Here is a 24,384-nt window from a genome sequence, read left to right as displayed (position 1 = left end):
GGAGAGGAATTTTGGGGCTGTGTTCTTTTTTTTTGTGCGGGGCAAGGATTTGGGATTTGATGTGCCTGATCCATTTTGTTCGTTTTTTGTGTAGGGGGACAGATTTGAGGGTCCACGTGCCTGATCCGTTTTTGTGCTAACTTTCTTTTCTTTCTTGGTTTCATAGCTACCCAGAGAACTGGAAAATATCAGAGTTGTATACTTTGAAAATAAAATGAACCTTTGGAGTATGCCCCATTCACAGCCTGCCCATGGGCCACATCTCCTCATTCCACATCCCGTGTCCATTTCTCCTTCCCATTCCATCTGTCCATGGGCCACATTTCCCCATTCCACATCCCCTGTCTGTCCATATCTCCTTCCCATTCTGTCTGTCCACAGTCCAAATCTCCTCCCCGTTCCCTGGCTGTTCACAGTCCAGATCCCCGCTCCCCCATCGATAGGGTACAGTGAAGTCATTCATCGCTAAGTCAGATTAAAGATGAATAAATCACCAAGACTCAATGGAATCTACAAAGAAGAGCTGGAAGAACTCAAGACTTGCTGTCAGGCAAATAACCACTTCCTCAATACCAACAAAACAATGTAGTTTATTGACTTTTGGAGTACCTTTGGAAAGCATCCAGCCCAGAAGGGGTACCTGGCTGTGTACTAAAAACCTGCACTGATCAACTGGCTGGAGTGTTCACAGATATCTTTAACCTCTTGCTTCAGCAGTCTGAGGTACCCACCTGGCCTTGATTATACCAGTACTTACGAACGTGGTAATCTGCCTCAAAGACTACCACCCAATATAATTTACATGCATTGTGATGAAGTGCTTTGAGAGGTTGGAGATGAACCCTATTAACTCCTGACTGTAAAGCAACTTGGGTCCCCACTCCAATTTGCCTACCATCACAACAGGGCCACAGAAGATACCTCCTTTTACAATTTGATCTTTCATTTCCTTACTTGCAGACCTTTGGATTGGCAACATCTTCACGATCTCCAGCGGCATAGGAGTACCACAAGACTGTGTGCTTAGCTCCCTGCCCTACTCATTTTACACCTTTGTTGTGTGGCTAAGCACAGCTCTGATGCCATACTCAAGCTTGCTGATGACACCACTGTTGTAGGCTGAATCAAAGGCGGTGGCAAATCAACATATAGGAGGGAGATTGAAAATCTAACTGAGTGGTGCCACAACAACCTCTTACTCAATGTAAGCAAGACCAAAGAGGTGATTATTGATTTCAGGAGGTGGAAACCAGAGGTCCATGAGCCAGTCCTCATTGGGGAAATCAGTGGTGGAGAGGGTCAGCAACTTCAAATTCCTCAGTGTTATCATTTCAGAGGCCCTGTCCTGGGCCCAGCATGCAAGTGCTATTACAAAGAAAGCACAGCAGAACTTACACTTCCTTAGGGGATTACAAAGATATGACATGACATCTAAAGCTTTGACAAACTTCTATAGCTGTGGTGGAGAGTATATTGACTGGCTGCATCATAGCCTGTTATAGAAACACCAACTGGAAATTCTACAAAAAGTGGTGGATATGGCCCAATGCATTAAGGATAAATCCCCCCATATTATTGAGCACATCCACACGGAGCAGTCACCAGCATCCAGCATCAGGGACCCCCGCCATCTGAGTCACGCTCTCTTCTCACTGCTGCCAGCAGCCTCAGAGCTCACATCATCTGGCTCGGGGGGGGGGGGGGGCAGGGTGCAGTTACTACCCCTCAGCCATCAGGTTCTTCAAACAGAGGGGAAAACTTCACTCAACATCACTGAAACGTTCCCACAACCTGTGGACTTACTTTCAAGGACTCATCTCAGGTTATTGATGTTTATTGCTTATTTATTTATTATTTTCTTTCTTTTGCATTTGCAGAGTCAGCTGTCTTTTGCACACTGTTTGTCTATCCTGTCGGTGTGGTCTTTCATAGATTCTGGTATGGTTATTGGATTGAGCATGCCCACAAGAAAATGAATCACAAGATTGTATATAGTATACAACTTTGATGCTCAGTCCATTGTTAGAATCAGAATATTGCTGTTCATCACCCCTTGTGGTCTGACAAATTGTACTGGTACAGCTGTGGAGTGGCAACAGAGGAGGATCTGGAGCTACACGGACCCGACTGGGCAAGGACAGCACATCCACTCCCCTGCAGAGCATTAGTGAACGAGATGGATTTATACAACCCTGTTGTTTTCATGGTTATTACCATGTAAGGGACAAGGTATTGTTAAGACCACATTTGGAGTGACCTCTCCGATGCCAGCAGATCCTTTCTTGGATAAGGGGCCAAAATTGCACACCCACTCTACGTTTAGAGTACCCTCACACGGGCAGCCATGAAAACAACAGGGTTGTACAAATCCATCATTCACTGATACTCTTTCAAGGGAGTGGATGTGCAATTTTGGCCCCCTAAGAAAGGATGTGCTGGCATTAGAGAGGGTCCAGAGGAGCTTCATGAGAATTTTCCTAGGAATGAACTGGTTAACATATCAGGAGCATTTGATGGATCTGGGCCTGTACTCGCTGGAGTTTAGAAGCTTGAGGAGGGATCTCATTGAAACCTATTGAATATTGAAAGGTCTAGATAGAATGGATGTGGAGAGGATGTTTCCTATAGTGGGTGAGGCTAGAGGCAGAGGGCACATCCTCAGAATAGAGGGATGTCCATTTAGAACAGGAATATTTCTTTAGGCAGAGGGTGATGTTACCAACCACCCATCCTCCCCAACACCCCTGCAATGCTGTCCTGCATGGAGGGACCACAGAGCCCCTCTGCATCCTGAGAATCTCCTGCTACACCCTCTTCAGCTTGGCTGATCCAATTTTTCCCCCAGCCTCAATTTGCTTTCTCCCATATCCCTTCATGCCCTGACCAATATCAACCTTTGCCTTAAATGTACATAAAGACTTCCAATGAATTAGGGACCTGAATTCCCAAATCCTTTTATTCTACCAAATTCCTCAGTGCCCTACTATTCACTGTGTAAGACCGGCCCTGGATGGTTCTACCAAAGTACAAAACCTAGCACTTGTCTGCATTAAATTCCATCTGCCATTTTTCCAGCTGATGCAGATCTCTCTGCAAGCTATAATACCCTTCCTCACAGACCGCTACACCCCAAATCTTGCGTCACAGCAAATTTGCTGATCCAGTTAACCACATTATCATCAAGATCATTGATCTTGATGACAAACAACAGACCCAGCATCGAATCCTATGACACACCACTGGTCACAGGCCTCCAGTCAGGGGCAACCCTCTACTACCACTCTCTGACTTCTCCCACAAAGCAAATGTCTAAACCAATTTACTACTTCATTCTGAATGACGAGCAGCTGACCCTTCTTGACCAGCCTCCCATGTGGACCTTGTCAAGTGCTTTACTAAAGTCCGTGTGGGCAACATCCACTGCCTTGCCTCGATCCACTTTCCTTGAAAAACTCTACGATTGTTAGACACGACCTACCATGCACAAAGCCATGCTGACTATCCTTAGTCAGTCCATGTCTATCCAAATACTTGTATATCCCGTCCCTTAAAATACCTTTAAATAACTTTCCCATAGCTTTTGTCAGACTCAGCAACCCATAGTTTCCTGGTTTAGGTTTCCATTTCCCAATTGTTCTCAGTCCTCTGCAATCAGACAGCCTTTTCACTGTCCAGCACACAACCAGTTTAGATGCCAAAGTCCTCATTCAGGGTTCTGTTATCCGTAAATGTTTCAGTCTCCTGGCTGGATCCTTGTGCACAGCCACAGTTCAGTCCCAGGCACCCATCGCACATGCCGAGCTGTACAGGTTTCCACAGCTCTTACTCTCCCTGTGGTCTCCCACTTCCCTGTATCACCACCTTCCTGCTACTCCGTCAACCTAAGTTCCTGCACTTCCCAGTAAACACCTCCTCCACTGGCCAGCTCCATCACCCGTATGCACCTCCGTGAGACTCAGTGTCGATGGTTCCTTGCCACATTGGGCATTTTAGTTTATAACTACACCTTGTCAATGGTGAAAATAGCATTTCACACATACTCCTGTGATGTAGGTGACCACTAGGCCATAAAGGGGGCCCCATATCTGGCACTGGAGCAGGTTCTGACGAGGTTCAGGAGAACAATTTCAGGAATGAAAGGATTAATGTTCGATAGCTCTGGGCTTGAACTCACAGGAATTTAGAATGAGAGGAGAAATCCCATTGAGACCTACTGAATGTTGAAAAGACCAGATAGAGTGGACATGGAAAGGATGTTTCCTATAGAAGGGAGTCGAGGACAAGAGGGCACAACCTGAGAATAGAACAGATGAGGGGGAATTTCTTTAGCTACAGGGTGGTGAACCTGGGGAATTCAGACAGCTATGGAAGCCAAATCATTGGATATATTTAAAGTGGAGCTTGATAGGCTCTTGATCAGTCAGGGCGTCAAAGATTATTGGGAGAAGGCAGGAGAATGGGGTGAGAGGGATAACAAATCAGCCATGATGGAATGGTGGAGCAGACTTCATTGGCCAAATCACCCGTTCTGCTCGTATGACTTATGGTGTTACCACCCCCATGCTGGCTCTTGGCAATGTCATCAGTATTTCCCCACATACATTCCCAATTCAGATTCTTCCACCACCATCTACACCCAGGGGGCAGTTCACAACATTAACCTGCATAGTGTTGGATGTAGGAGGAAGCTGGAGGATCTGGATGAAACCTACAGAGTTACAGGGAAACCTCCACACAGAGTGCCGCAGGTCGAGACTGAACCACTGCTCCACTGTGCTGTCCTAATCCCGAGGCTGGCTTTCTGCACCAACATTCAGAAACAACAGCAGGGCAGGGAAGTTACCCCAGTGTACTTCAAGCCCAGGGGCCTGTCCTGAAGCTGTCTTCACTGGCTGCGTGATGGCAGCCACTGAACCCCTCTGGTGGGGTTGGCCCCACAGTACCGACCCACTGCAGTGGGGAGGGGAGTACTCCCACAGCATTCAGCCAGTTCAGTAAAGGAGGAGGACTCCCACAGCATTCAGTACAGCACCTGTGACTTTGGGAAATGGGAACTCTGGAATTCCAGAACGACAAGAGAGGGGCTCCAAAAATCATTGCTTTATTTTTGCAAACCTGACATCAACATCAATTGCTGCAAGAAATTTGAGCAGAACGGAGGTAGTGGGAGAGAGGGTGGGGGCATGGCAATGGCCGAGGGGGTGTCACTTGGTTGGTGGGGGGGGAGGGGGAGGAGGAAGGGAGGGATGGGCTGAGCTGGAAAAAGGAGTGCAGATCGGTTCGCAGGTTACTGTGGTGTTTCCATACCAGAGCTGGACGACCTCTGGCATGGCCCATCCCATCTGAGATCACGTAACACTCTCCCTCCCCGTGTAGCAGGTCCCCTCGCACCCTCTCCCCTCCCAACTCCCCACCAGCTTCCTGAGGCACAACTGGTCACTGTGAGGGTCCATCTTCCTGCTGCTGGATCCTCTCGACAGTTAACTCATTGGGGTTACCGAGATCAATTGGAGGGCTCCAAGTCAAAAGAGTGTAGATGGCGTACAGAGGACTGCAGGGAAATTCTTCGCTGCCTCAGCTGATCGCCTGCAGTCTCATGTCAGTTTATTGCTGTGACGATTCAAGGGGCAAGAAGCGACTATCTCCTTCCATCAGAAGACGCAGCGTGGCGTGGGCGCGGGTGTGGGTGGGCACAGCATAGCTCAGCTCAAATCTTCCCAGGATCCTCCTTCAGCGTCACAGTTCTGTTGAATACCAACTGCAGAGGGAGAGCAAGAGACTCTGGCACCAATATTAGCGAACAGCCTGCCTAACTCAGCATGGTGCGGACGGACAGAGGCTTTATTTGTCAAGTGTACATTGAAGCATACAGTGCAACAACCACCAACACCGTCTGAGGAATGTGCTGGGGGCAGTCTGCAAGTGTCGCCATGCTTCCAGTGCCAATACAGCATGCCCACAATTTACTAACCCTGACCGGTATACGTTTTTGGAACGTGGGAGAAACCGGAGCATCTGGAAAAAAACCCGCGTGGTCAAGATAAGAATGTACAAACTCCTTACAGACTGTGGCAGGAATTGAAACTGTGTCACTGGCTCTGTAAAGTGGTACATGAACTGCGACACTACCATGCTGTACGCAAATGCCATGGTAACCCTCCGCTCCTTCACCACTGGAGCAGTGTGCACCCTCTATAAACCCTCCCGCAGCAACTCTCCCAGTTCCAACGTCTCCTCCCAAACCCACCATCTCTCCCACCGTTCCTTCACCACTGCAGGGTCTGATCTGATCTCTGAAACCCCTTCCCCACCAGCACCATGGGAGCATTTTCCCCACACAGATTGCAGCTCTCCTCCCCTCCCCCATCCTCCAGGGGTGGGGGGGGGGGGAAATTAGGGATGGGTGATAAATGCTGGTGGCGACCAGACCCAGAGTGCATCAAATGCAAGGCAGAGAAGGTGCCGGAACGACAACTTACTGGGGGTGAGGAGGAGGGGTCAGGCTAAGAAATGTAGGGGGCTCCTGTTTACCCTGACCTAGCTCTTCAGGGAAGGTTTTTACTTCTGATCAAAATGGCTCCAAGCTGCAACATCTAGATTCAAGGCTCAGACATATTTAAAAAGAAATGTTTGTAGGGATGGTTTTGGGGACAGCAGAGGAAGTTAAGAGGACAGATTAGGATTTAGGGGACAGAGGAAAAGAGTTAAGAGATTGGCTCAGTAAATGAAGAGTTTAAATGAAGAGTTTTAGATGAAGAGTGCCAGGGTCCAGGTTGGAGTGCCCTGTGGTAGAGACCAGTGATCCCCATGAACAGATGTCACGCCTCATGGATGAGCGCGGATGGCCATCTCCTCCAGGTTGGAGAGTTCCTGCCTGAGTTCAGCATTACAGGTCCGTGGGTGCAGGAGGCACGATGGCTGCTGAGTTGCTAAACTGAGGCCCTATATCTGAGAGTCCAGATCGGCAACCGGAGGTCACCTGTCCTGTCCTGGGGTTGTGAGAGAGTGAGTGGCTGGGCTGGAGGCACAGAGGTGACCTGCCCCAGAGGCAGGGGAGAGAAACACAGAGAGAGAGAGAGAGAGAGAGAGAGAGAGAGAAAAGGTGGTTTGTTTTGCTGTTGTTTGTATTGTTCTGCCTAGCACTGTGGGCATTCAGTATTGGTACTAGAATGCATGACAACATTTGCAGGCTGTCCCCAAGCACACCTGTTAAGCCTGATTTATACTTCTGCATCAACGCGTTGCCCAAGTTCTGCGTCGCCACAAACCCTATGCAAAGCCGATGCGGAACCCTACGCGAGATCCTGCGTTGCTGCGACGCGCACCTCTCCCAAAACGTAACTGCGCGTCGCAGCAACGCAGACCACAACAATTGTGATTGGTCCGCTTGGGAGCATCGCATTTCCTCCTACGCTGCAATAGCTTCCCATTGGGTGACTGAAGGGCAGGGAAGGAACTCTGGCTGCAATGCTTTCCATAAAGCTTTACAGACCTCCGAAATTATGGAGGACACATTTCGCTTTTACGAAAAAAGATGCTCGCGTCTTGTTTACCCTGAGAAAGACTACCATGACCATGAAGCCTCGCGCGGGCAGGTGAGTGAGCATGCATGACATGCGCGAATTGCAGAGTGGCGCAGACACACCAACGCACAAGTATAAATGCTCACAATGCACGTGGTAAATCACTTGCTTAGGTTACAGCATCCAGTTAACGCAGAAGTATAAATCAGGCTTAAGTGTGTTAGTCATTAACTGTAGGCTTTGATTTACATGATAAACAAATGAATCTGAATGGTTTACAGCACAGGGTGGGGGGGATTGGAATGTGATAACGAGGGTGATTTGGTGTGGGTGGTGCACCCACCATCGACATCCCTCACCAATACACAGCACAGCGCGATCATCACTGCACTCACCTTCTGCTCAGTGCTGTCTGGATCCACAGAGAAATAACCAACACGCTCAAACTGGAACTTATCAAACAGCTTGGCATTTTTCACTGAAACATCCACCAGTGCATTGGGGATCTCCTGCATGGATTTCTGGGAAGAGGCAAACAACATTGTCACATTGAGTAATGAGGCACACTTCATGCTCACTTTGTAAACCAGACAAAGCAATGTCAGGGGGGACTTAACCAGGACAGTAGAAGCTGATGTTTGGAGAGGAGACTCACACAAGGAATGATGGGGTCCTAGTTGGCGGCACGGGAACTCAGGTGCTGAAGGCCATATACATGGGATCCTTCTGGTAGTGGTTCTGACTGCAGGTCTGTAAGCAGCAATGGGGGCTGCAGTCTGTGGTGCTGCGCAGTGACCAATGATGGGACCGCTGCAGGTGTATGAGCTGTGGTTTTGCGTAGGGACCGGCGATGGGACCACTGCAGTTTGCAGTGCAAATCTTGGTTGGTTGATTTGCCGGATTGCAGATGACAAAAATGTGCAGAGTTGTGGAGGGTGACAAAGGATTCAGCAGGATATGGAGCAGTTGGAAGTGCGTGCAGAGAAATGGCCAATAAGAGTTTAATTTGGACAAATGTCAGGTGTTGCACTTCAGGTCATCAAGTGCAAGAGGAAAGTGTACAGTGAATGGCAGGACCCTCAGGAGCACTGATGTCCAGAGGGATCTCGGGGTGCAAGTCCACATCTCCCTGAAAGGGGTAACACAAGTAACTAGGGTGGTGAAGGCACACATACACCAGTCTGGGTGTTGAGTATAGAAGTTGGGAAGTCACAGTGTAGCTGGACAAAACTTTGGTTAGTCCACATCTGAAGGACCGAGTGCAGCTCTGCTCTCCAATTTACAGGACAGATAAGACTTTGGAGAGGGTGCAGTAAAGGCTCACCAGGATAGAACTAAACTAACCCTTTCTGCCTGCACAAGGCGCATATTCCTCACTCTCTGCACAACCTTGTGCCTATCAGATCTGTCTCCAGCCCCACTCCAGGCAGCACATCCCAGGGACCCAGCACTCTGTAAAAGACTTGCCCCTCATTTTAAAATCTTATTTCGAGATACATCACAGAATCAGCGAGCCAAACCACTCAGTAAACCACCTAAAACCCAAGACTAATCGCAGGGCAATTTACAATGACTAATTAACCTACAAACTGGTCCACCTTTGAAATGTGGGAGGATGTCAGAGCATCCTGAGGAAACGCACACATTCATGGAAGGTCATACAAACTCCTCACAAGAGAACACTGGAATTGAATTCCAGACTCCGACACCTTAAGCTGTAATAGCATCATGTTAGCTGCCATGCTGCCGTGTCGCCATATCTCCTTTGAACAAGACCCACCCCTCCATCTTTGCATGTTCTTTGACTAGGAAAAGAATGTCTCAAGTGGGTTATGTTCTGAGATTGAGCAGAGGCACCTTTCTGTTGGGAACATTCACATGTCCTGAATGACAGTGACATGCCTTGTGTCCACAGAATCAACAAGACTGAATTTGCTGTGTTGGGGCAGGGTCACACAGACAAGTCTCAAAGAGCTTTTTAAATGGTCATTTGTGACAAAGCAGCTCATGGGATCTTCCTGTGTGCAGTGGCTGCCACATCGGGTGACTGACTCAGTCCTCCAGAGGGAGGAGCAGCAGACTCCTTCTTCAGTCACACCTGCAAAATATCAACCACTCTTCAGCCTGTGGAGATGGGTTCATTCCAATCTCCAACCACACCTGGAAATGCTAACCCCACCCCTCTCTCAGTGATCAAGGTACAGTCCTCATGTTTTGGGCGCAATACTCACTGGGTTAATGTCTGACAGGAAGCCACCGGGCACCTCACTCGCGTCCTCAGGACATTTATGGAGGAATCTGCAAAATGAGACATCAGGTCAAAGTATCAACTCCAGCAAAAACGATGCATCTCCACCCTGAAACCCTCAGGCCCTCAACCCAAAAAATCCTCCCAAACCCTGAGAAACCCTCCAAGAACTCTCAGACCAACAAATCTTCCCAAACCTGCGCAGACCAAGAAACCCTCCAAAACCTCCACCCTGAGAAATCCTCTCAAAGCCCCACCCTGAGAAATCCACCTAGACCCCCACACCCCGAGAAACCTTCTCAAAACTGACCCCATCCCGAGAAACCCTCCCACTGCAAATCAGCCACCCTCGGGAAACCTCCTAAAACCTACTAAATGAGTAGGTACCCATGGTTAACACACCACTGGGTGTAGGTACAGACACCTGACCCACTGTACTGTAGGTTCCTGTGGTTAACACACTGGGTGTAGGTACAGACACCTGACACACTGTACTGTAGGTTCCTGTGGTTAACACACCACTGGGTGTAGGTACAGACACCTGACCCACTGTACTGTAGGTTCCTGTGGTTAACACACCACTGGGTGTAGGTACAGACACCTGACCCACTGTACAACTCCAACCTCCAACTATAATGTTTCACAGCAAGTCCACGGAAGTTTCCAGAACAACTACTTTTCAACCACTTGGTTCTTGAACGAACTACCAAAAGAGTAATCTCTATCTCAGTTTAGAAAACTAGCACCATATTAATCACTTTGCACTAACTTCAACTACTTTTGTTGTAACTGGTTCTCTTGTAAAATTCTAGTATACAGTGGTACTAGAAAGTCTGTGAACCTGAAGGATTTTCTCTGTTTCTGCATAAACATGACCTAAAATGTGATCAGATCGTCATGCAAGTCCTAAAACCTGATAAAGAGAACCCAATTACATAAATAACACAAAGACATTATCCTTGCTCATTTATTGATTGAGACAAATGATCCAATATTACATGTATTTGTTGGAAAAAGTATGTGAACCTCTGGGGTAAAGCTTTTCACCAAAGCTATTTGGAGTCAGGTGTTGCAATCAATGAGATGATATTGGAGGTGTGGGTTGTAGAGGTGCCCTGCCCTATAAAAGACACAATAAGTCAGGTTACTGACAGCTTTCGAGAAAGATCTGTTCATGTGTACCACGCTTCCATCAAAACAACTTTCAGAGGACCTTGGAAGAAGAATTGTAGAGATGCATGAAGTTGGAAAAGGATATAAAAGCATTTCTAAAGACTTGATTGTTCATCAGTCCAGTGGGAAATTGTCTACAAATGGAGTAAGCTCAGTACTGTTGCTACTCTCCCTAGGAGTGGGCATCCTGCAAAGATCACATCTAGAGCACAACCTGCAATGCTGAAGGAGATGAAAAGAACCCAAGGATAACAGCAAAAGACCTGCAGAAATATCTAGAACTTGCTAAAGTCTCTGTTCATGTGTCCACTGTAAGAAAAATCAATGGTGTTCATGGAAGGACACCACGGAGGAAACCACTGCTCTCCAAAAAAAAAATTGCTGCCTGTCTCAAGTTTGCAAAAGACCACCTGGATGTTCTACAACTCTTCTGGGACAATGCCCTGTGGACAGATGAGACAAAAGTTGAACTTTTTAGCAGAAATGCACACTATGTTTGGAGGGAAAAGGGCACTGTACACCAACACCAAAAGCTCACCCCAACTGTGAAGCATGGCGGAAGGAGCATCGTGGTTTGGGGCTGCTTTAGGGCCTGGGCAGCTTGCAATTGTTGAGGGAACAATGAATTCAAAACTGTATCAAGTCATTTTACAGGAGAATGTCAGGGTGGCGGTCCATCACTTGAAGCTTAATATAAGTTTAAATAATGCAACAATGATCTGAAACACAAGAGTAAATCGACAACAATGGTTTAAAAAGAAAATTTATGCTTTGGAATGGTCGAATCAAAGTCCTGACCTTAATCCTATAGAAATATTGTGGAAGGACCTGAAGCAAGCAGTTCATGCAAGGCAGCCGACCGACATCCCAGAGTTGAAGCAGTTTTGTAAGGAGGAATGGCATAGAATTCCTCCAAGCCGATGTGCAGGACTGATCACCTGGAGATGTTTGGTTGAAGTTATTGGTGTACAAGGGGATCACACCAGTTACTGAAAGCAAGAATTCACATACTTTTTCCAAAAATGCAAGTAATATTAGATCATTTTCCTCAATAAATAAGTATAATGTTTTCATATTTTTTATTTAATTGGGTTCAGATCACATTTTAGGTCATATTTATGCAGAAATAGAGAACATTCTACAGGGTTCACAAACTCTAGCACCACTGTAACTTACATACTGTACTTATTAGCCACTTTATTAGGTACACTTGTACACATGCTCCTTAATGCAAATATCTAATCAGCCAGTCCTGTGGCAGAAACTCAATTCATAAAAATATGCAGATACGGTCAAGAGTTTCAGTTGTTAATCAGACCAAACATCAGAATGGGGAAGAAATGTGACCCAAGTGACTTTGACCATGGAGTGATTGTTGGTGCCAAACGGGGTGGTTTCAGTAACTCAGAAGCTGATCTGGTGTTTTCACACACAAGTCTCTACAGTTCAGAGAACAGGGTGAAAAACATTCAGTGAATGGCAGTTCAGTGGGTGAAAATGCCTTGTCAGAGGAGAATGGCCAGACAGCATCTCTGAAAGCACACCACCTTGAACATTAAAGTGGATAGACTACAACAGCAGATGATCACGTTGGGTTCCACTCCTGTACCTAATAAAGTGGCCACTGAGTGTGTTTTTCTTGTGAATGTTGCTGCAGGGAAGGTTTTCTTGGCAGCATCTACTATCAAGGGCAAGGGCCTCCACGATTTTGAAGAATTCCATCTCACGTCCTGTTTATTTACGACTGTTTCTTCCCCTTCTGTATTTGCAGAGTTTGTCTTTTGTACTTCAGTTGTCTGTCCTGTTGTGTGCAGTCTTGCATTGATTCTACTGTTCCTTCCTATTTCTTGCAAATGCCCGCAAGAAAATTAATCTCAGTTATATATGGTGACATCTGTACTTTGATAATAAATTTACCTTGAACTTTACATGTGCCTATGACAATAAACTTGACTTTGACATAGTCATAGTCATACTTTATTGATCCCGGGGGAAATTGGTTTTCGTTACAGTTGCACCATACATAATTAAATAGTAATAAAACCATAAACAGTTAAATATGTAAATTAAGTCCAGGACCAGCCTATTGGCTCAGGGTGTCTGACCCTCCAAGGGAGGAGTTGTAAAGTTTGATGGCCACAGGCAGGAATGACTTCCTATGACGCTCAGTGCTGCATCTCGGTGGAATGAGTCTCTGGCTGAATGTGCTCCTGTGCCCACCCAGTACATTATGTAGTGGATGGGAGAGATAGTCTCTGGGAATCGTTTCCCATACTGTTGGACCACCTCGTGGTGAAAGTGGACGTAGGAGGAGATTCAGCATATGGACAGATAGTGGAAGCCTTGCTTAGGCAGCAGAGGAAGCGCATCACCCCACCCCCTCATCTGTGGGGTCGGCGGGGCCTGCAATTTAGTTCAGAGCACACCGAACCCGAAGGGAAGTGACCCTCCATCCCCAGGACTACCTCTACACTCTCAGATCTATACTTTATACTTTATTGTCGCCAAACAACTGGTACTAGAACGTACAATCATCACAGCGATATCTGATTCTGCACTTCCCACTTCCTGGATTACAAACATTAAATATTAAAAATTTAAATTATGAATCATAAATAGAAAATAGAAAAATGGGAAGTAAGGTAGTGCAAAAAAAAAAACCAAGAGGCAGGTCCGGATATTTGGAGGGTACGGCCCAGATCCGGGTCAGGATCCGTTCAGCAGTCTTATCACAGTTGGAAAGAAGCTGTTCCCAAATCTGGTCGTACGAGTCTTCAAGCTCCTGAACCTTCTCCTGGAGGGAAGAGGGACGAAAAGTGTGTTGGCTGGGTGGGTCTTGTCCTTGATTATCCTGGCAGCACTGCTCCGACAGCGTGCGGTGTAAAGTGAATCCAAGGACGGAAGATTGGTTTGTGTGATGTGCTGGGCCGTGTTCACGATCTTCTGCAGCTTCTTTCGGTCTTGGACAGGACAACTTCCATACCAGGTTGTGGTGCACCCAGAAGAATGTTTTTTACAGTGCATCTATAAAAATTAGTGAGGGTTTTAGGGGACAGGCCAAATTTCTTTAGTTTTCCCAGGAAGTAAAGGCACTGGTGGGCCTTCTTGGCCGTGAACTCTGCTTGGTTGGACCAAGTCAGGTCATTTGTGATATTGACCCCGAGGAACTTAAAGCTTTTGACCTGTTCCACTTGCGCACCACCGATGTAAATTGGGTTGTTCGGTCCGCTACTCCTTCTGAAGTCAACAACCAATTCCTTTGTCTTGCTGACGTTGAGGGATAGGTTATTGTCTTCGCACCATGCCACCAGGTTCTTAATTTCCTCTCTGTACTCAAACTCATCATTACCCGAGATACGGCCTACAATTGTTGTGTCATCAGCAAACTTATATATTGAGTTTGCTGGAAACTTGGCTACACAATCATGGGTGTACACTGAGTACAGCAGGGGGCTGAGTACACAGCCTTGTGGGGCACCGGTGCTCAGAGTGATTGTAGAGGAGAGCTTGTCCCCTATTTTTACAGCCTGGGTCCTGTCTGTGAGGAAGTTGAAGATCCAGCTGCAGATCTGAGTGTTAAGGCCCAGGTTCTGGAGCTTAGGAATCAGTTTATTTGGAATGATGGCTGTTTGGTGGAAAGGGCAGGAAGATGAAGGGAGATGAGTGTGGATTTAGTTGGACATAGCCCACTCTTCCGCTGCTGTATCTCACCAGCCAGTTTCCAATGTCCTCCCTCAAGAGCCAGCATCAGTCAGAACACCAGCTGGGCACAGACAGCCTCACCCCGCCCCAACCCCAACCCCACTGTGACTTACAGTGTCTCATAGAGCCGCAGTTCACACGTCAGAGGATTTGACACCCAGTGAATAAAAGCCTTCGGTTTCTCCACGGAGTCAGACTTCTTGCAAGTTGTCTCCAATTCAATCACCTTTCCATTGCTATCCTGGAGAGTGACAAACGCAAGGAACATTCCCGTTTCATCAGATTCCTCAGGCAGCTTTGTGTGTTGAATTTACACAGAAAGGGTCAAGGATCAACTTTATTCACCATAAACCTTCACATGGATTAGGAATTTGCTGTGGTGGGTTGGTTAGGATGTGATATGGAACAAAAAAATTAATTACACAATAAAGAATTATATGAAAATAAAGTTGGAAATACAGATATGGAACGACATGTGCAAAAGTACACAAATACCCTCATGAATTTACAATGTAAACAGCATAAGGTTTAAATTGTTTGTAGTATAAAGCAGTGATGGGGTAACAGATGCAGGCGGGGCTAACGAGAATGATTGATCAGATTAATTACCTGGGGGTGGGGAATGATGTGAAGTTTTTGTTTTAATAATCCTACATCATAAGATACAGGAGCTGAATCAGGCCATTTGGCCCACCGAGGCCACTCTGCCATTTCATCATGGCTGATCCATTTTACTTCTCAGCCCCAATCTCCTGCCTCTCCCTGTATCCCTTCACACCCTGACTAATCAAGAATCTATCAGCCTCTGCGTAAAGATACCCAATATTTGCCGTCCATGACAACATATTCTACAGAATCACAGCCTTATAGCACTTTCCAGACAGGAGCTTCTGGAGAAGTTAATTTGCAGGGTGGGTTGTACTCACATTAATTTTTCCTGCCCATTTCTTTATCCTGGGCAGATATAAGTCCTGTAGTGATGGTGGGCTGCAGACAATGACCTTTTCTGCTGACCCAACAGTTCACTGTAGTGTTTGTACACTGTGAGAGGGTGTTGCACCAACCAGACAGTAATGGCTGATGTGAGGATGCTCTCTATGATGAGCTTTTTTTGTTATTGAAGGAGACATGGTTCTCCCTCGAGGTCCTGTGAAGCAATGATGACCAGCAAGCTGAATGATGAAACTGTGCTAACTGTAGAGTTGTTGATGGTGAGTGGGTGGAGAGACACACCTCCTGAAGTCAATGCGCATCTCCACAGAGGCAGCTCGTTCCTCCACCCTCATGAGTGGGAGTTGTGTTGAAAAGGGGCAGGTTCATAGCTACACTGACACAGTGAGAGGGGACTCGGAAAGACTGCTCCACCAGGTGAAGTTTAGCATGATACAAAGCAACTCATAAGACGTACAAGATTCTGAGAAAAAAAGTCAGGGTTGATTCCTTAGGTCAGAGTGTCTAGAAATGGGACAGTGTCTTATTGCATCAAGTCCCAGGATTATCAGAGGTTTGTGGACAAGTTCAAAGCATTCTGAACACCAAGAGAATGAGGGTATTGTAGAAAATGAACGTCAAAGCCATTGTGGGCAGCAGCAAACGCAATGTGATGTGGGAAAATGAGGTTAACAATATTCCCGCACAAAATACAGTACAAAAACGAGAGTATTTGTAACTGCTGAGAGATTGTGTAGAGGTGATGCTCAAAAGGGACATGAGGGAGGGTATGGTCTCATACACAAGTCACTGAAAAACAACTTCAGAAGGTGATTAGGAAGACAGGAATTTGCTGGCTTCTATGACAATGTTGGAGTATGGGAGCCAAGATGCATCATTGAAGTTGTCAGGACTTTGATCAGAACACTCCTGGAGTCTGGCTCTTCTTACACAAGGAGGTACAGTACTCACCAGCCTGGTTCTGGGATGGTGTACTTGTGGTATATGATTGAGGAACCTGAGATATACTCCCTAAGGTTTAGAATTAAACACAAAAAGCTTCGACAGGTTAGCCAGCCGGGACACAGGGAGCCTGCGGCTCTGCTGAATGAAGGGCCACAGTTACATAATTAGGGTGTCAGCTAAATAAGGCTGAGATGGAGGGGGAATTTCCTCACCCTGGAGTTGGGAACTCTCTATGGGAGGGGGCTTCATCAAGACTGGGCTGTGAATACTCCAGGAATGAAGGGTATGGGACAGCACTGGAAACTGACAGCAAGCCTAGTCTGCCACCTCACACCTCCTCCACAACAAGAGAGGACCACTTGTAGTACTGAAGAGGGGAGCAGGATCCTGCAGTGTAATAGTTTCTGCTCCTATGAGGACCAAAGAGGACCAAGGTCTCATGAGGATTTTGCTCCTAATTAGGGACTCTGACTTTGGTTAGTTGTTGGTGTTGGTGAGAGACTCACCTTAATGACCCTCTGGACCGAGATGACATATCCAGCATGCCGGAGTCCAACGGGCTGGTCAGGAGTCAAACGCTTGTAACGGTTCTCCATCACCTGCACACAGACCAGTGTATATGAGCATCAGTGGATCCAGCAGAGAATAAATGCCAGCAGTTCCTGTGAAAATCAGACCTAAAATCTACCCTGTCTCTGATCTCAGTCCCAATGTCAATCACCTGGTAATGCCCAGATGGATCCCAAAACCACACAGTCCCAAGCAAGAGCTGAGTTGATGCGCAGTCCAAGTCCAACGCTAATGGCAGACCTGATTCTCAGCCTTGACCTCCATCCTGATCCCATGCCCAGTCCTAATCCTGATTCTAGAGCTTCAACCTCGATCCCAATTGGTCCTGAACACAGCCAGTTCCTGATCCCACGCCCAGTCCAAATGTGATTCTGGACTAAGTATCAATCCTGATCTCAATCTGGTCCTAAATACAATCAGATCCTAATCCCATGATTGGTCCCAACCCCAAGACAGACTCCTTAAGACCATAAGACAAAAGAGCAGAATTATTCCAAACCCAGTATTAATTCCATGCCAGAAGCCCACTCCTATGACTGTGACTATGAGATCCATTTCCCCACACCAGGCCTGGAATATAGAGAGACTCACCTCCCGGAAGTCCGACTGTTCAATGTAGATTGTGGAGGTGATCGGTACCACATGGAATCCTTTGCTTTCATCTGCTGGGAAATTTGGAATGGACACTTCCAGAGGCTAAGGATAACAGACAGCTTTATCAGGAGAGGAGGCGTTATATTCATCAGCAACTCCCCTTCAAACTCTACCTACTGCAACCACTGAACATCTTACCTAGGCATTGGGACCTCCTAGCCAACACCATGACATCAGAAGGTTCAGTGAGCTGGGGCTCTTCTCTGAAGCAGAGGAAGATGGTAGGTGACTTGATTAAAGCGTACAAGAGGCAGAGATTGAGTGAACAGCCAATTTTTCCCAGGGTGGAAATGGCTAATCCAAGGGCACAAAATTTTAAGGTGATTAAAATATAAGGAAGGTGTCACAAGCAAGATTTTTAAAAAAGTGGTGGGTGTATGGAATGTCCTACCAAGGCAGTGGTTGAGGCAGATCCATTAGGGACATTTAAGACACTCATATATAGGTACATAGGTGATAGAAAAATGGGGCTATGTGAGAAGGAAGGGTTAAATTGATTTTAGAGTAGTTTAAAAGACTGGCACAACAAGAGATTCTGCAGATGCTAGAAATCCAGAGCAACACACACAAAATGCTGGAGGAAGTCAGCAGGCCAGGCAGCATCTATGGAGGGAAAAAGGCGATGTTTCAGGCCAAGACCCTTCACCTGGACTGAAAAGGAAGGAGGAAGCCAGAATAAGGTGGGGGGGGGGTGGGGAAGAAGGGAAGAAAGACAAACTAGAAGGTGGTAGGTGAGGCCAGGTGGGTGGGTGGGGGGGGGGGAAGGAAACGAAGTAAGAAGCAAGGAAGTGAAGGGTGGAAAAGGCAAAGAACTGGTGAAGTAGGAATCTGCTAAGAGAGGAAAGCGACCACAAGAGAAAGGAAAGGAGAAAGAAGATGCCAAGTAGGTGAGAAGAGGAGAGGCAAGGGGGGAGGGCACAGAATGGGGAATGGAAGTGGGGGTGAGAAGAGAAATTACCAGAAATTGGTGGCTACTCAGACAGAATATGAGGTGCTGCTCTTTCAATCTGAGAGTGGTCTTGTCTTGGCAGTAAAGGCAGCCATGGACCAACATATCAGAATTGGAATTAAAATGGTTGGCCACCGTTTGTTGCGGATGGAGCGAAGGTGCTCGGCAAAGTAGTCCCCAATCTATGTCGGGTCTCACTAATTTAGAGGTTGTATTAGGAGCACTGGATATAGTAGACGACCCCAACAGATCTGTAGGTCAAGTGTTGCATTACCTGGAAGTACTTTCTCCCATGGTCCACTCCTTTTTTCTATCAGATTCCTTCTTTTCCAGTACTTTACCTTCTCCACCAATCACCTCCCAGTTTATTTCATTCCCCGCCCCCTTCCACCAACCTGACTTCACCAATCACCTTCTAGCTTATTCTGGCTTCTTCCCCCTCCTTCCTAGGTCCTGAAGTGTTGACAGTTTATTCATTTCCATAGATACTGCCCGACATGCCAGGTACTCCAGCATTGTGCAACACACCCATTTCCCCAGGTTAACTCCCAATTTCACACACACCGCAAACCACAGTGGGTACATTCCTGCATGACCATAGACGAATCCTCCTCGTGCAGGGAACATGCTGGTGGGTCTGCAGACACTAATCGTTAGTTATCTGTGTCAGTGAGTGATACCTTCCTCCCCGGCAAGAACCAGACAGAAGGAACTGCGGCCATTGAAGGCTGTTTTGCAAAACGGAGGCCGCTGACTAATGCCCCAGTTGGTGGTTTTGGGACCTTTATTACTCATTATCTATATAAATGATGTAATTGTAATGCACACGGTTTGATCACCAAGTTTGTGGAAGACACAAAATTAGCAGGTTTTGTTGATAGTGGTTATCGTGGATTACACGGGAACCTTAATCAGTTAGGGAAGTGGGCCAAGGAGTGGCAATGGATTTCAATATAGTAAGTGTGAGGTGATGTATTTTCAAAAGTCAAACCAGTATAGGACTTGTCATCATCAGGTGCCATGCCCAGTTTGAGCTTTGACTGCCACGGTCCACACACTCCTGTTTCGGGTCAAGTGGATCAATTCATCCGTATTCATTTCCAGTTCTCTGGCTGCTGTCTCCACCATTTGTCTTCGTCTTCCTCTTGCTTTCTTCCCTTCAATCTTTCCCATAATTACCGTGCATTCTAACTCATTTTTCCTAATCACATGTCCAATGAAGTTACGTTGCCTTTTCATGATCTCAGACATTATTTCTCTTTTTCTGTTTGCTCTGTTCATGACATCATTAGATATTTGTTTTGTCCATGATATTCTTTGTATCCTCCTCAAAAACGACACCTCTGCTGCTACAATTCGTTTCCTCATGTTACTAGATATTGTCCAACATTCTGAGCCATATAACATAACTGGATAAACGTAACATTTCAGTACTCTGAGGTGGGTTGTCATGCCTAGTTTAGTACTGGTCAGTATACTCTTCATTCTCGTAAAGGTGTCTTTTGCCATCCCTATTCTTCTTTTAATGTCCACATCGCACCTGCCATCTGATGTCATCCAGCTTCCTAAGTAGCAAAAGTTCTGTACTTGTTTTGTCTTCCACGTTTATTCTCAGCCTGCAGATAGGATTCTCCTTCTTTTTAGATATCACCATACATTGTCTTTTTGCAATTGACAGATAGACCCATTTTTGCACTTTGTTCAACAACTATATTAAGTTTTGTAGTTCTTCCTCTGTACTTGCAATTAACAATGTCATCTCCATATCTGAAATTATCAATGTTTTCACCGCCAACTGTGATTCCCAAGATGTCTCTTTTTTTTTGTAATATTGTTTCACTGTATACATTAAATAAATCGGGAGAAATCACACCCTTGTCTGACGCCTCTCTTGATTTTCGTAAACTGGCTCACTATAGGACTAATTATAAGAATAATTATATAACTGGGCACCAGGGAGTAATGGAACAGAGGGACCGAGGAGTACAGGTGCACAGTTTGTTGAAAGCGGTGACACAGATAGAGAGGGCAGTGAAAAGGCACCTGGCATACTGGCCTTCATCAGGATGGGCACTGAGCATGGGAATGAGAACATCATGCTGCAGTTGTACAAGCTGTTAGTGAGGCCATACCTCGAGTACTGTGTGGAGTTTTGATCACCTTGTTATAAGAAAGGTTACACTGGAAAGAGTATGTACGAGTGCCGAGGAAAAGTACTGCGTGAATGCGGCGCATTTAAGGGCAGCACTGGGGTGGGAGGGGGGGAAAGACACCTCGAAATACTGTAACGTGGGTGTCTGGCTGTCTGCCTCTCTCCACAGTTGCAGACACCCACCCGATCCCGTGTCACAATGTATTTCTGCGTGTCTGCTTTACAGCACCAGAGACCCAGCTTCAATCTTGGCACTGTCTATGTAGAGTTTGTACATTAACTCGTGACTGTGTTGGTTGGTAGCCACTAGAAATGGCTCCTGGGCTGTAGGTGAGTGATGGGAGAATCAACTGGGAGTTGATCAAGTGAGAACGTGTGAATATGGTTGATGGTACAGACTCCGTGGGTTAAAGCGCCTGTGTCTGCACTGTATCACTTAAAACTCCACCTAATCCTTCTGCCAACTTGTTTAAATCCATTTTCCCTGGATATTGTTCACTGCAATGGGGATTGAGGTATTAAATCTGAACCCTTTTATATCTTCCCCCAACCTCTTCTGTTACAGAGGAAGCACTCCTAGTTCATCCTTACAGTTGTGGCAACATGCTGTAGCCTAACAGTTGTAACATAACTTGCTGCTCATACATTCTGTGTCAGTTAATAAAGGAAAGTATTCAGTATCTCTTTTCCAAACACCCCAGTGACCATTCCTGCCATGTGCACAGATAGGTGGCAGCACAGTTTAAGAAAAAGACATTAGAAGTCCACAGAAGAATATAGCTAGTTGAAGGAAGTGGACAAAGGTCTGTCAAATGGAGTTTAGTGAGGGGGAAAATGTGAAATTGTCTAATTTGGTATGAACAAAGCCATTTGTCTGAATGGTGAGAGATTGCAGAGTTCTGGGACACAAGGGTCTGGACATCTTGGTAATGTTCATGAAAGGCTGGCATTCAGGTTCACACAGGAATGCTACCAATTTTGCCTGTAGAAATCAATTTCAGTTAGAGAGCAGTTCTGTTTCAGTTAGACAGCACATTCCGATAGCACAACTTTACCTAACATTGGGGTCTTCACTTTAGTAAATTTTCAACTTCTTCCAGTGCACCCTTGCTTAGTGATGTCAGCAATGGGGAAGGATGGGAGGCCCTGGGGAGTCAGAGGGACATAGAACCTGACACAGTCTAGGCTCTCCAGCCCTCAGCCCTTCAAATTTAATCGTTCTAATCCTCCCTCTACACTATACTCCATTTTTTCTCCTATCCTGTGCCTATCTAAGAGTCTCCTAAATGTCCCTAACATAACTGCCCGTTACCACCCTTGGCAGGGTGTTCCACACACCCGCCATTCTGCATAATACTAAAAAAATTAGCTCTGATATTTCCCACTCGCCGCTCCCCCCCTCAACTTTCCTCCAATCTCCTTAAAATTATGCCCCTTGTATTAGTTGAAATGACTACACCCTGAGAAAAATTTTTGTCCACTTGATCTATGCCCCGAGTGTATGGGAAAATGAAAACTAAAAGCTCTGTAAGGGATGTACATAGAGATGTTTACTACTGCGGGGGATTCTGGAACAAGGGGTAAGAGCTTGCCTATTTAAGAGGGTCGTAGAGCAATACGGCACAGACACGGGTCCTTCACCCTAACACGTCCATGCCAACTGCTGTACCCACCAGCTAGTCCAATTCCCTGCAGTCGGCCCATATCCCTCCTACCCCTGCATGTATTTTCCCAAACGCTTCTTAAATGATACTATTGTAGCCGCCTCAACCACTTCCTCTGGCAGTTCGTTCTATATACTTACCGTCCTGTGTGTGAAAAAAGTTGCACCTCAGGCCCTTTGAAATCTCTTCCCTTTCACTCTAACCTATACCCCCTAGTTTTGGTTTCCCCTAACCTGAGGAAAAGACTGTTACCATCCACTTTATCTGTCTCTCAGAATTTTAAACATTTCTATAAGGTCACCTCTCATTATCCTACGTTCCAAGGAATAAGGACCCAGCCGGGCTGACCTCTTCCTATAACAGGTCCTCCGGTCCTGGCAACATCCTCGTAAATCTTTTCAGTACTGGCCTGAAGGTACGTGGCACGTGGCACTCCCCCACCACCCTGACACCCGTTACCAAGGAGGCTGCTGTGGCTTCAAACTCAGAGCCAGGAGCAGCAGCACAGTGAGCCGAGGGGCAGGGGGGTTCGAGGTTACCTGGTCAGTTGGGAAGTTGGTTATGGAAACTTTCAGTGGCTCGAGGACAGCCATGGCCCGAGGAGCAGTGTCGTTGAGCACATCTCGAACACACGACTCCAGGAGGTGAGGCGCCATCGTCGTCTGTGCGACCGTCACACCAACCTGCGGCAGGGAGAGAGGAAGCAGTTAACCTGCGTGTCCGAGAGGGTGGGGTACACACAGGGGTGAGTTGGTGCTAGGTACAGAGTGCGAGGTAGTGTGTGACAATGATTGTGCAGGGGGTGTTACATCAGAGCTGGGCTGATAGGGTGAGCGCTGCTCACTGCTGTAGAATCCTTCGGAAGCCATTGCGCCTGACAGATTGGGAAGGACACGGTGGGTTTCTGGCCACTGCAGCCCTTGTGAGAGCTCTACACTTATTGTGACCTCGGTCGGTTTTTACCCCAGCTCCCCATCGCCGCAATCAGTGATCTCTGCCGGGAACAGACTGTGGCTCTTGGCGGAGGGTTCCTGACATTCACTGCCCAGTGGATAAGACGATTGTTTCTCAGCTCTCTCGAATGTCGAATGGCCTACCTTAGCACAGAAATTGTTGATGGCCTCTGGGGGGAAGCCTCTCCTTCGCAGAGCAGTCAGTGTAAAGAGGCGGGGATCATCCCAGTCCCTACAGAGGAACAAAGTACACAGGTGATAGCAGCCCCCAAGGGAATCTCCTGCCCTACCCACAGGACATTTCAGCGCTCCCCCACACACAGGACATCACCTGGGAATCACCCCAACACCCCTAGTGATGGAAATCCCCACAGGGGATCCCTCAACAGAATGCTCCATGGGGGGGGGGGCAGAAATCCCATCCTGTAGAAAACTGCCCATCCAGGACAACTCCACTCACAACAGAACACCCCCAGTGGCAGCCCTCCCACACACCACACCCAGGCATGAAAACCACTGCACATCACCCAACTTTCCACTGTGGGTGGAATGCTTTCCCTGTGGGTAACCCCTCCACTCAGGGGAAATGCCTCCAGCCCAACACAAGCCAGTGCACATCACTTGCCACTACTCTGCCCATTCGCATCTTCCCCTCCCCTCCTCTCCACCCTCAACCCACAAGACCTGCCCCCCCACCCCCCGGCCTAAAGTATGTGAGGTAGGTGACAAGATCCCTGCATTACTGTAATGACGCAGTCAGACAGCCAGTTAACTGCTATAGCCATCCTCGTAAATAGCTGGAGAAACCCTGCCTCGGCACTGCAAACCCCACAGGGGGCCGAGATCTCCGCGAGGACACCGGGGAACACACAGACTCTTCCACAGGTAGGACAGTCAGCA

At 46.9% G+C, this 24,384-nt stretch overlaps 1 protein-coding gene across 2 annotated transcripts in view; it reads right to left on the bottom strand.

Annotated features, from left to right (window-relative positions):
* Positions 1–594: 594 nt before the first annotated feature.
* Positions 595–24,384, bottom strand: part of qars1 (glutaminyl-tRNA synthetase 1) — a 59,893-nt gene continuing 36,103 nt past the window's right edge. The window contains exons 17-24 of one of the 2 annotated variants that reach the window (XM_063068289.1): positions 23,629–23,716; positions 23,071–23,214; positions 17,704–17,808; positions 17,049–17,141; positions 14,760–14,887; positions 9,755–9,821; positions 7,919–8,044; positions 595–5,758 (exon numbers count right to left, since the gene is read on the bottom strand). In XM_063068289.1, coding sequence (XP_062924359.1) covers positions 5,708–5,758; positions 7,919–8,044; positions 9,755–9,821; positions 14,760–14,887; positions 17,049–17,141; positions 17,704–17,808; positions 23,071–23,214; positions 23,629–23,716 — 802 coding nt within the window. In that variant the 3' untranslated portion in view covers positions 595–5,707. The remainder of the gene's footprint in view (positions 5,759–7,918; positions 8,045–9,754; positions 9,822–14,759; positions 14,888–17,048; positions 17,142–17,703; positions 17,809–23,070; positions 23,215–23,628; positions 23,717–24,384) is intronic. The other variant, XM_063068290.1, reaches the window with a different exon arrangement.

The sequence above is a fragment of the Mobula hypostoma genome, chromosome 15, assembly GCF_963921235.1.
Source record: "Mobula hypostoma chromosome 15, sMobHyp1.1, whole genome shotgun sequence".
Lineage (NCBI taxonomy): Eukaryota > Metazoa > Chordata > Chondrichthyes > Myliobatiformes > Myliobatidae > Mobula > Mobula hypostoma.
Note: the sequence above shows the minus strand (reverse complement) of the source record. Positions and strands in the feature narration are given on the sequence as shown.